This window comes from Mastigoproctus giganteus, chromosome 5 (assembly GCF_048544385.1).
Source record: "Mastigoproctus giganteus isolate SK-2022 chromosome 5, ASM4854438v1, whole genome shotgun sequence".
NCBI classification, from domain to species: Eukaryota; Metazoa; Arthropoda; class Arachnida; order Uropygi; family Thelyphonidae; genus Mastigoproctus; species Mastigoproctus giganteus.
The window spans coordinates 17,075,712-17,089,574 of record NC_143579.1 but is presented as its reverse complement, the minus strand read 5'-3'; the positions used below and the strand labels follow the sequence as shown (position 1 = coordinate 17,089,574).

The window sequence follows — 13,863 nt, the reverse complement described above, 5'->3', positions numbered from 1 at the left end:
TGCAAAATGTACCAAGAGCAGCGATGTTTAAAACAACTTCAGAAACTAATGCTGGGGTAACAAGCTTAAATAACTTGAAGTATATCAGGTAGGTATGTATGGTAAACTGAAAAAGAAGTCTTAACTGTTTTAGTAATGCCACAGGTGTTGTTAATATAATGAGTGAATTTGAACTGCTGTTTAGAAATTTTTTTTTCTAACAAATAATCCGAAATTTCAACTGATGTTGACATGATAGAGCTAATGGAAACATGATTACACCCAGAAATAGAGGACAGTGTGTTTCACAATAGTGTACATAATATATATATGTTATGTTATAGGAAGGATAAGCAAGATAGAAGAGGGGAATCATGCTTCTTATAAAAAGCAGCCTGAGAATGACAAAAGCTTTCTCATATTCAGAACTTACAGCTGCCAGTATAGAATCTGTGGTGTGAGGTAGTTGGAAGAAAATGAAAATGAGAGTGGAAGTCTGCTGCAGACCAGATTCTGAAGAGTGTGACATGCGTCTCTACATGCAAATGGATTGGTGAGCAAGTGTGAATATCTAATTATGGATTATTCAGTTTGCCTCTGATTGATTGAAGTAAGTGGGAGAGAATCCACAATGGGGGGGGGACAAATTTTAAATAATCTTGATGATTATTATATGTATCAGCATGTTAAGTAAACTACTAGGGATAAGAATATTCTAGACTTGGTCACCCATGAGCCTGATGACAGTGACTTAGAACTTTCTGATCACTTCATTAGCCGGAGGTGATCACAGAGTTCTGAGTAGGCTGATGATGAGAGAAGTCATAATTATTAAAGACAGAGGAATATGTTTAACTTTCCTGAAAGAAAACTGTGATAGTTTAAGGCAGCATGTTGACCTCTATCAACTGGGCAGTTAGCATATGGAGAGTGAATACATTAAAATTGTAAAATGTTCTATAAAGCAATAGTCACTCATGAGTGAACTTGAAGACACTGTCAAAACCAGGTTGGTTAAACATGATTTTCCCTTTACAAAACTATGCTGTGTTTTCTTCAGAATTTCATTTCTGTCTAAATGCTCCTGTAATTCACACTTTATGATTTTTCCATGATTTTATCTACTACTGAAGTCAGACTAACCAATCAGTAGTTATCCACTTCACTCTTAGTGCCACCTTTATGTATTGGTGATACATTGGCACTTCTCCAATTCCAAGGGAATAACGTCTGAGTCTAGTGATGATATCATAATTTATCCAAATGCGCACTTTTGTCACCCTCAAAATTAATGGGTATATGCCATAAGTTTCAGGAGTCTTACTTGCCCTTTGGCTTGAAAGTTTTTCTAATAAATAATCTAAAATTTCATTCTTTCCTGCTTCACATGCACAGTTTCTCCTCACTGTGAGCGGTCTTTCTTCTGCAAATATCAATGCAAAATACCCATTCAGTTGATCTGCAACATCAGCAGGGTTATCTATAAATTGCTTTTCTGAACCATTATGTAAGTGTCCAATCTGATTCGCTCTTTTCTCCTTAGTATTTACATATAAGATAAACCTTGTCCTCATTTTTTACTCTCTTAGCCAGTGATTTCTCATCTGCCTTTGCCAGCCTAACCTTTTGCAGTATTGTTACAGATCAATTTGTTGCTGTTAGGGGCTTCAATACTTTTTATTACTGTCTAACTTCCCATATCTTTTTCCGTTTTGTTAAACTAGCTACTTTATTATTCATCTATCTCAGAATCCTCCTTGTGTTATATTTTCTTAATGGTATATATGCTTTCAAGGCTTCTTGATAGTCTTTAAAGTTATACCATAATTCTAATGTGTTCTGATTCTGTGAGGTATCTCACCAGTTGATAGAGGCCATGTAGCAGGTAATGTTGTAATCTTCTCTCCTATAATTGAAACCCCATTGCTTTGCCTTTGACAACTGCTGCCTATCTCTTCATCATCCAACTTAGAAAATCCCACTGTGCCCAACAGAATTGCAGTTACATACACTTTCTGACCTGACTTTTGGCATATTTTCAGTGTGGGGGTTATAATTTTCCAAAAAATCATCAGTTCAAGTCTGCTTAATATCATTAGTCCCCACAGGAAATAATGCTCTCTTTATCTCCCTTTAAAATCTGACAGTCTGTTAGTGATGTCATTAATTGTTGCTGCTATCAGACACACCATGGTTTGTAATAAGGATAGGAGAATAAGGAAAATCCATTTCCCTGACAATGGAATCTCCTGTTATAGCTAAATCCTTTTGAATTGTTACAGTTTGCACCTTATCATTCTGTTCTGGGTCCAAAATCAGGGATATATCACTTAGCAGATTACTAGAATCTGAATCCTTTACAAGGTTCCAGTTGCATTTGTCTCTAAGACAATCACCATTTCTTCATTGACTTAAATTCTTCTAGCAATGCACGAAATTTTAATTTTAGATCAGTACACTCCTTGTAACGAGAGCAAAGAAAAGAATCGTCAGTTGAGTTGCAGTTAGCAATCATCGATCCTTGAATACATACCATAAGCAGTGCAAGTGGCAAAGTGGTGACAGACATGGGAATCACCTGTAGCCATTTTTGTTTGAGTAATAATGGCCTCTAATGAGGTACTCAGTGTTGATCTTGTAACAACCATTGTTAAATTTACAAAATATCACACAGAAGGCAACTTTTATAAAAATTAAATTTGCAATATATTAAAGAAATTAAGTAAAAGCAAAAACTAAATCGCAGATATAGCATAGCTTAATTTTTCAGCACTCACCTCATGAAAAATTAAGCTAAGCTATATCTACGATTTAGTCATTACATCACAGCACATAAGGACTCCTTAAAATATAAGTAAAAGCAAAAATTAATTCAAACCGCTAATTATTTTACCTTTAATCCATCCGTAGACAGAACCTAGATAGAAATGATGGCTCTCTGCGACTGCTAACTTGAGAAAGTTGGCCGGCTATATACACCCCCCACCCATCTGATAATAATGATTGATGATATTTAATTTTACCATTTTTACCCTGTACAATCAAGAGGTATTCCAAATAGTGGACTCCCCCAGAGAAACCAACAGTTCATTTGCTCGAAAGGTGATGAAACTGATTTTTATGGGAACACAGCATGATGCAGACTAGTAATCTTTAAAGTAATGCCACCATCTCCACTGGGACAGTAATTCAGCCTTCAATCCTTTTTTTGTGCAGCTGTCAAAAAGAGACTACATTAGAAGCCCTCTTAACTGACCCATGCTTAGTTGACCTGCCAGATTAACCAACACTCTATCTTACCCTTTCTGAAACTTACTGTTTGTTGTCCACAGCACACTGCTGTAGGCAGTACTCCAGTATGCTTGCAGCTAGTAGGTTAGTGTAGTACACCTTTCCTGCCTGTTGAGTTGTATGCCTTCTGCAATGTCAGTTGTGTGTTTGTCCCAAACCTGTTGCACTAGTAAAAATTATTTGCCATTGTAATTACAGCACATAATTTAATTAGATGTATATAAGTGAAAAAAGAATGAGTTGCTGTTTCTATGCAAACTAAGTTGGAAAGACTGACAAAGGTGAATCTAAAAAATATTTGTTGCCTCCCTTAATATAATTGGATGGATTCCGTCTACCCAGGTGTCTTTTTTATATTTAGCTTCAGACAGTTTCTTTTCCACTTTCCTCTCAGTTATCACTAAATCATTTAGCTCCCTGGTAGAGTTTGATTAACTTCTGCCATCCCCTTCCCTAAAGAATTTATCATGTGTGAATGTAGATGCAAATTACCTATTAAGATTTCAGGAATCTGATCAAGATCATCAACAGTTAGATCACTGATATCAAATGGACCAGTGCAATTCATCCCCTTCCTTCTAGTATTTACATAAGTAAAGAGGTCTGCTGTTTTTCTTTGTATCCTTTGCCAACGGTTTCTCATAATCTGCTCTAGCTTGCCTAACCACTTTTTGACTTCATTGCACACTAGATTATATCTACCACATGCTTCTGTATCACCCAATACTTTATATGCATCTCATATATTTTCCTTCTCTGCCATGTGTTACATCCGTTCATCTGACACCCATTTAGGTGTGAGCCTTGAGCAACAGTATTTTAGATGGTATGAAAAGTCTAGTGGCTTCTATGATTATTTACCCTGAATGCTTCCCATTTATAATTTGCTTTTCATCACATCAGTTTGCCCTACTGCATAGAATTTACAAACTGTCAGATCATTGTAGTCACCTTTATGAAAGCAAAAACCCTTCCCATTACCATCAATGGTAATGACCACATCAATACCCTGTGATCAGTGCTACTAGTGGTTCTTTTATCTGCAGATTCTTAACACGTGAATAATCACTGCTGATAAGCAGATCAAAAGTATTGCTTCCTCTTGTTGGCTCTATAACATGCTGCTGTAGAAAACAGTCATCCAATAAATCCACAAAAGTTTTAACTAAGAGCATAAGAGCTTTTCCTGTGCTTGTCTGTTCTTTCTATATGCATTGTACTCCCTGTATTCAAATTCTGCATTCCTCATGTCAGAATGATACTATGTCTCTGAAAATATCTGCATTTGATAACTTAACCAATACTTCAAATTCATATAATTTATTTACTATACTCCTGGCATTATTATACATGCAAGTATTCATGTACCTGTTCTTTCTCTTAGTTACCCTAATTTGGCTCATGTATTTGGTTGAGGATCCTGAGTAGACCTTGAAATCCCTGACACTTTGATTTCCGGGATGCTGCATGTTTCAATAGAAGCAGTGCAAGGCCGACCGGGCTAGCCGAGTGGGTAAAGTACCTGCCCGGCAACCCAAAGGTCGCGGGTTCGATTCCCGCCTCGGGCTTGGATCAAAGTACTGCAAAAACCTTGGGAGGTGCAATATGGTCACAGAAGCCGATGCGCCAACAACTACCAAATCAAAAAAAAAAAAAAAGCAGTGCAAGAATCACTTACACCTCTGCTTGCAGCTGTTGTTAATCTGTTATAGTCTGTGTAACCCTGAAATTATTATTTTAATCAACCTTTTATATTGAAAGTTGTAATATGTTATTTGAAAACGTTTAGAAAAAAAGATTTTCTGATACTTGATAGTATATATTTTGAATCATTATTTTTTAATGTGAAAATTTATAAACCAAGATACAGATCAATATTGTATATATAACGTGAAGTTGAAGATGCATTATTCCAGACCTACTTGAATCTTTGTGATTAGAAAATCTTAACAGCTATATCTGTAGCAAGATTTCCTTTCCAAAGAAGCATCATAAGTAAATCGGTGGAAGTATTTTCCTGATATTTTATTCAGAAGCTCATTGTAAGTGAGCTTCTGAATAAAAGCTCATTTACAATAGTCTAAATGTATTTAATCATGATCAAACCATATCAGATAGAAAATTAATAAACATGTCATTTGAAACTAGCTCCTTTTTTTTTTTTTTTTGTTAGGTATGTCAGTCAGTGGATATTAAGTCTCAACATACTTCCCTTTCTCACCAGTTCATTCAGATTAGCTGGTGGAAAAGGGAAATATATTTATTCTTGAATATATTTCCCTTTCCCACCTAATATCTGATTAGGCCTATGTGGGGCTATGGTTATGATGAGAAATGTTACCAAAATCAAGCACACCTGGGACCATTAACTATATTTTTAGAACATCAACAGACAGGTATTGTTACCCAAACAATCCAAGAAGAAATGGTTGCTGTTTATGAAGAAGACTGTCCAGGTTACAGTGTTGTTGCACATTGATATAAACAATTCAAACATGGAATAACCTTAGTGCATGATGAAGAAATCCCAGAATGTCCAGCAACTCCTGTAACAGAAAAGAGAGTTGTAAAAATTGAGGCATTAATCCTGGAAGATTGCCATATTAGCATCAAAGACCTAGTTGTGAAGCTCCAAATTAGTGTAGCTTCTGTGGGGAACATCATTAAAAACAGTTACAAACAAAGGGTGATCATTTAAATCGTGGACTGGTGCAATATCTTATCTTAATTGTGGTCATCTGAATCTTCTGTGGATTTCTTCTTCTCAAAATGATCTCTTTTGAACTTTACACACTTTTGCCACCATCGTACCCACGGATTAAATGCTTCTTGCAAGCCATTTTTGGAAAGACTGCGAAGTGTGGCTCTGCATTGTGGCTCTGCGAGCATTGTTGTCAGACATGAAACACTTGCCTTTCAAAGCTTTCTTCAGACAAGGAGATGGGAAGAAATCACAAGAGGCTAAGTCTGGTGAATAAGGGAGATGTAGCAGAACATCGGGACCTATGGCAATGATTACTGGCTGCACAATATTATTATTTTTTTTTTTTTTTTTTTTTTTTTTTTTTTTGGTAGTTGTTGGCGCATCGGCTTCTGTGGCCATATTGCACCTCCCAAGGTTTTTGCAGTACTCTGATCCAAGCCCGAGGCGGGAATCGAACCCGCGACCTTTGGGTTGCCAGGCAGGTACTTTACCCACTCGGCTAGCCCGGTCGGCGCACAATATTATGGGGCCTGCCATTGTCTTGATCGAGAAACTATTTCATACCAGAAAGTTCTTGAAGTTTCTCATGAATGGCACAGCAAAGTTTGACTCTGAGAACCTCAGAGCGTGCTTCCTTATTCATAGTTGTTCCATGAGGCACAAAATGTGTAACAAGAATGCCTTTTATGTCAAAAAACAACAACCATTTGTTTGTCAGCCAGACGAGAGCTCGAAATTTCTTAGGCCTTGGTGAATCAGAATGCTTCCACTCACTTCACTGTTGTTTTGTCTCTGTATCAGCAAAAAAATCCAAATTTTATCACAGGTCACTATTTGATTTAAGAAGTTTTGACTCTGTGTTTCAAAATGATCAATCATTTCTCTGCACAATTGTACTCTTTGCTGTTTTTGTTCTGGAGTAAAATTATGTGGAATCCAGCAGGCACAGATTTGCAACATTTTCAGGTGATCTTTCACAATATTGTAAGCACAACCATATGAAATGGACATTCTAATAACTAATTCACAAAATGTAATTCACCTGTATTCATACAAGATTTTCTGGGATTTTGTGATTTGCTGAGGAGGTAGGCTGACGAGGTCTATGGTCATTTGCAGTAGACTCACAGCCTCACCGAATCACTTGTGCCATTTAAAAATAGGGCCATCCTACCAAGACACTCATTACCATATGCTTCATCTCTTTAACTGTTTCTGATGCGTTTAAGCCCCATCTGACACGATCATATATCGCTGTTCAATCCGTATGTCCAACGTGATACTTGCTTCAAAATGATTGTCAGTGACACGCGTAAAAAAAAAACTCTTCAGACAACATATCTCGACAAGTACAGGCATGTGCACACAGTCTACTCAGTAGTGATCAGGGAGAGCGTCTCTAGTGGCAGTTATGGAGAGTTTGCACGATAAACATAAAATCTTGCACCAATCAGCGAATTAAATGATCACTCCTTGTATGAGTAAAGTGTCTGCCAGATGGGTTCCCAGACTTCTGACCCCTTACCAGAAGAAGGAAAGGGTACAGTGTGCATATGAAATGTTTCCAATATGCCAGCAAGAGGAGTTTTTTTCACAGCTAGTCACCATGGATGAAACTTGTATTCATCACTATGATCCCAAAACTAAACAAATATAAGTAAAACTAGTGGAAGCATGCAGAATCCCTTCCCTCCAATAGGCAAAAGTTCAACCAAATGCTGACAAGGTGATGCTGTCAGTTTTTTGGGATCAGCATAGTGTATTACTAAGATTACCTTCAAAAGGACTGTACTGTGACAGCAAAGCATTATTTCAACCTCCTCATAAAACTACTTGCTGCTATAAAAGAATAAAGGCAGGGAAAGCTGTCAAAAGGTGTGCGCCTACTCCGTGATAATGTCTCTGCACATTCCTCTCACGTTGCAGTGAAGTGTGCTCACAAATATGGGTTTGGAATATTGCCACATCCTTTTTTCTCTGACATTGCCCTCAGATTTCTTCCTCTTTCCTCCCCTGAAGTCCTTGCTTCATGGAAGACACTTTGCTATTGGCGTTGAGGTGATTTCTGCTGCCGAGGTGTGTTTCGGAGGACTATCAGAAGATTTCTACAAAACCGACCCGAGGAAGTGTATTTGAGAGGTGGCAAAAATGTGTAATTTTGTATGACTATGTTAAAAAAGTGTAATATGTGGTATTTGTTTCAATCTTCTATCACAGCTACTTCTGGGTGAATAAAAATCATTTTTGTATCCCCTTCCTCATAGTCTGTCTGTCAACACATCGTAATTAATTGGCAGCACATCACTGGCATAATACTTGAATAAACTCTAGGGATCACTGCAAGAACCATTTACTTCAATGCATGTATATTTTCAAGGAACTTGAAAATATGTATGTACAAACAGAAATGGATTTTAGTGAAAATTTGAGTTGTGAAGCTTCATTTATCCTAATTTTACACAGCCAAACAGTTATTTATGCAGTGTCACACATTTTTTTTTTCTATCAAATTTGTCTTAAGACAAAATGTAGATAAAATATTACCATCCTCTGTGTACATTAATTATAAATTGAATGTAGGCCATCAATTTTTTACTAGACTTAAGTTAAAAATTAAGTAACAGATATTAATGTAAGTAAAGCCAAACTGTAATCCATAAAGACAAAATATAACATAAATTCAAAAACGAAAAATCTTGTACTCACAGACCTGACTGAGAATCAGGCAAGATAGATTAGATCCTGATGGCTCCTTGATGGTCAGTATGTGTCTCCTTGAAGCTAAATTTAAAATTTAAATTTAAATTTAAATTTAAAAAAAATTTAACATAAAATAAATGTAATTCTTCACTGTGTTTATGGATAAGGAAAGGGCTGCAATTGGAAACATGATACGTATTCTGATATTCTGGTTACATGAAACAATCTCCAGGGTAGAGGTTAAAGATGCAACATCAATTTGAATTGAGATCTGCTGGGGAAGCTAAATGCTTGTTTTTCAAATGTATTTCTCGTTTAATGTATCTAGTGTTTGCCTCTTTTGCCATACCTTATGGCTATTACAGGGTTGTTGAATATTCTTTATAGTTTTTGCTTGTAATTAATTGCTTCAAAGTACTGTTATAAGTTTCGTATATAACGTAGTACTGTTATAAGTTTCTAATTATACTTTAGTCAGAAAACTCATGCCCAATCTGTGTTTATAACTTTGCTGTAATTAAATACAGAGTGCTCTCTAGCACTCAGTATTGACTTGGCACAATAAATGGATATTGATTGATTATTATTAATTACTTAATTGCAGTTTTGGAAAATATTATCCAAACAGTTCTGTTATTGGCCTGCTTAGCACATGCAACTATTAATTATAGGACCTTTTTTTATATATATATTATAAGTATGAGCACAGTTTTTTAAATTAATTATGTTACCTGTAACTTAAACAAATTTGATGATCTCTGCTTATTACTTTTTTTATATAGCTCTGATGATGGGCATTTTGGAACACGCCTTTCAGAAATATATGCTGAACTTCAGCAAATTGAGGCAGACAAAGCGCCTGCAAGAGCATCAGTTATATTGGCAGGCTTGGGCTTCACTCCTGATATGCAACAAAGGGCTACAAGGTATGTATAAAATATTAATGTGATTTTATAAATTTTTGCTTGCTTTACTTGCTTTTAAAATTTTGAGAAAAGTAAAATTTTTAAAGAAGGGTTTTGACATCAGCAAAATAAGTTTATTTTGTGCTTTTTAATCCATACTAAATTTATAACACAGATACTTTGTAGTTGCATTAGTGAAGTAATATACAAAGGGTACTAGGAAAGTTTTGCAATACAGCTTTGTTTTTAATTTTTTCAAAGTAATTTCCTCTACATTCAATACACCTCTCCATCCTCCGAAACCAATCTTTAAACCAGTTCTGCCAAGTTTCACTAGGGAGTAAAGCACACTCGTTGTCCCAAGCCCGTAGAAGGTCCTCATCACTGGAAAACCGCCTCCCTTTTAGCTTCATTTTCACATGCGGGAACAGTGCAAAGTCGCAGGGAGCAAGGTCTGGACTGTAGGGAGGGTGCTCAAGAAGTTTCAGTCCTGTCGTGGTCAAATATTCAGTGCAGGCTTTGGCGCGGTGAGCTGGAGCATTTTCGTGATGGAGGTACCAGGTGTCCATTCTTGACTTTGGCCGCAGGTTCTTCATAGATCCAATGACTTTAGGCAGGCATTGTTCAGTATACCACTTAGCTGTGACTGTCTTCTGCGTGTCCAAAATGACACGTTCCACAATTCCACTCGATTTGAAAAATACAGCTATCATTTTCTTCTTTACAGATCGGGATTTTCTGACAATTACGGGTGTGTCGTCATCATCAAAGACCCAAACTTTGTTTTGAGCCTTGGTCGGCAGATCGTAATAGTACAGGCAAGTCTCATCACCTGTCACGATGTTGTTCACATACCGAGATTGTCCCTTATCAAACTTTTTTAACATCTCCCGGCACCAAGTCACACGTCGTGTCATCTGCTCTTCAGTCAGTTGATGCAGCACCCAGAGAGAACAAAGTTTCTTCACGTGCAAATAATCTTGCAGAATCGAACGAATTGCTGGTGCATTTAGGCCCAAAGTATCCTCTATCTGTTGGTAGGTCACTCGCCTGTTTTCGTCAAGCATTTTCCTCACAGCAGTAACGTTTTCCTCCATAACTGACGTTCGTGGCCTTCCCGGCCTCTCAGAATCCTCCAGAGTGAAATTTCCCCTTTGGAATTCTCTATACCACCTGAATATCGTTGTACGATGTGGACAATCATCATCTAGTGCAAGAGTCATTTCTTCTAAGCACTGGTCTATGGTTAAACCACGCACGAAATTATACCGCAAAACTTTCCTTATCTCATTTCGTGACCACGATGCCATCGCAAGCACTTTACACTCTCACTACTAATGAATAACTGAGCCCATCGACTTGGCGCGCCGGCTACTATGCACATATGAACATGCAGCAACAAGCAGCTTCCTGTGATTCATTGTTGTGTCATATTGCAAAACTTTCCTAGTATCCTTTGTATATATTTAACTGCTGCCATAATTTATATGTGTAGGGGAGCTTGCTGTAGCTTAGCACCTTATAGAGCCTATACAGTAATACCATCTTCTCAAGTATAAGTGTACACTTTGAATGAAAAACTTTATTTTTTTATAATATCTTAGTTTTGATAAATGAAAATTAAAACTGATGATTTTGCTTACAAAAGTAGTCACTGTTCATTAAGATGCATAATGTTATAATACTGACTGATACTTTAGGGCAGTGGTGTCTAACCATGATGGCCCACGAATTTTTATATGGCCAGTGTGAAAAGTGAACTAAAACAACATTTTAGAGTTGCAGCACTGCATTCACAGGCATGCAAACGTTAAGCTCAACTGTATCAAACGTGTACATGTAGTCCAGTGCAGTCATATGTATGCTAAATATAGCTATATACATATCAATCTTTTCATATTGCGAAATTCTACTATTTTGACATAACTTGTTCATTGTACTGAATTAAAAAACCATCCTTAAAAATGTTCCAAAAGAGGAAAGTCGATTCGGAGTTTCATGTTTTTAATCAAAGGTGGACCGAAGACTATTTCTTCATTGAGTATGACGAAAAGGCAGTGTTTAGTGTGTAAGGATACTGTGTCAGTTTTTAAAGAAAATAATTTAAAACGACACTGTGATTCCAAACATAAATCTTATGATCAATATAAAGGAGTGTTGCAAAAAGAAGTGTTCAGTGTTACAAAATGAATTGAGAAAACAACGAAAACACACTGAAAATGTACCAGTCTAGAAATTTATCTGCTGTAAGTGCCAGTTATCAAGTTGTATATTTGATCCCTTTTGAAAGTAAACCTTTGAGTGATGGTGAATTTGTTAAAAGTTGTGGAAGAAATTTGTGCAGAGAAACGAACATTGATTCAAGACATTAGTTTGTCTCAACAAACAGTTGTGCAAAGAGTAGACGATATTGGAAAGAATTTGTTCAAAGAACTTTTGGGAAACATAAAACAAATGAAATATTTAGTATTTCACTGGATGACAGTACTAATGTAAATGATACAGCTCAACTCCTTATCTTCATATATGGAATTAATGATAATTTTGTATCAGTTGAAGATTTAGCTGATCTTCAGTATATTATGCATGGAACAACTACAGGTGAAAATCTTTGAAAATATTTGCCAATCTATTGAAAAGAAAAGTTAGGAATAAATATTAAAATCCTGGTAGGAGTCACAACTGACCGTACAAAAAATATGATTGATAAAAACATTGGGTAGAATAACCAAGAAAATGATAAATATTGGATCTGAACCTCAGATTGGAATTCACTGCATTGTGCATCAAGAAGCTTTATGTGGGAAAGTATCGAACACGTTATGTGTTATTTTAACTGTAAATTTTATATCACATGGCCTTAAATACCGTATTTGAACAGTTTCTTTTAGAAATTGAAGCTGAATTCAGAGATGTAATTTTACATAGTGCAGTGAGATGGCTTTGTTGTGTGAGAGTGTTATATCATTACTTTAAACTGCATCATGAAATTGATATTTTTATGACAGAAAAAGGGAAACCAATAAAACAACTATCAAATATAGAGTGGCTGTTTGATCTTGCAATTCTTACAGATATTTCTAGTCATTTAAATGCTCTTAATTTAAAACTACAAGGGAAATAAAAATTGGTCTTTGATTTGTATGGTGACATCAAATCAAAAACCTTCTGAAATGTAAATAACGTTTGGGCAACCCACCACGACATTGACCCACACCGCGATGTTGTGATTGTGGATAAGTTCCGCCATTATCAGCGACGCGCCTGGTTGGAGTCGTTAAACATCAAATGCTCCTATACCTCAGTGAACAGGAACAGTGGTTGTCAAGTCCACCCTATCACCGAAACAGCAATCCTGTCCATTGACAAACGTTGGCCACGTCCACATACATCACAGCCACAGGCTTCAACATCCAACAGTTAATCATGCACTTCACGTACAAGATTGGCAGTACACGCCCTCATGCTCCATTCTAACTGTCAGTTTAACTGTAGAAGGTTGACTAAACAACCGAAAGCTTTTATTTGTATGTATCTAATCTAATATATGTATATTTCCTATTATTAAACCTGTCACAATCTATATTTTTGTATCCGTTTCGCTCTGAGCAACTGTAATTTAATAATAATAATGAATCCAGAGCGCACAGGCCTCTTTAATCATAAATAATAACATTTCAGAATGTTATTATTTAAATCCCAAATTGAGCAAGACAGTTTAGTTCACTTTGTATGTTGTATTGAGCTAAAAGAGAAACACATATTTCCAAAGAATCATTGCCTCTCCTTATTACAATTAGTTTTTGATGAGTTTGAAAGTTGATTTGCTGATATAGGATCGCATGAAAAAGACATAAGCCTCTTGTGAGAATCCATTTACTTCTTTGACTGAAAACTTCAATCCCAGCTTGCAACTTGAAATTATTGATCTTCAAGCCAAAACATGGTTCAAAAATAAGTATGTGGACTTAAAAAATAAACTACTTGATTTTACAAGGCTTTCCCATCTGAAGGTTTTCTGATAAAAATGCCATGAAAATGGCTACTTTGTTCGGATCAATGTATGTTTGCAAGCAAGTATTTTAACCCACGAGATCAAATAAATATTTAAAAAGAAAAGAATAACAGATGAGCATCTTCATTCCGTATTGAGAATTGGCATCACAAATTTTCAACCAAGTTTTGAACAATTATCTAAAAATATCCAGCCTTAATTTATCTCATTAAATGGCGGCTCCGTAGCCAGGTAGGAAGGAGCAGCAGTGCGTAGCACACGCTTCTTGA

The 13,863-nt window shown here is 36.3% G+C and overlaps 1 protein-coding gene across 2 annotated transcripts in view; it reads left to right on the top strand.

Moving 5' to 3' along the window:
- LOC150085207 (ATP-binding cassette sub-family F member 3) overlaps positions 1-13,863 on the top strand; it is a 197,423-nt gene that overhangs the window by 94,585 nt on the left and 88,975 nt on the right. For both annotated transcript variants that reach the window (XM_090373096.1, XM_090373097.1), the window contains one exon: positions 9,457-9,600. In XM_090373096.1, coding sequence (XP_090229222.1) covers positions 9,457-9,600 — 144 coding nt within the window. The remainder of the gene's footprint in view (positions 1-9,456; positions 9,601-13,863) is intronic.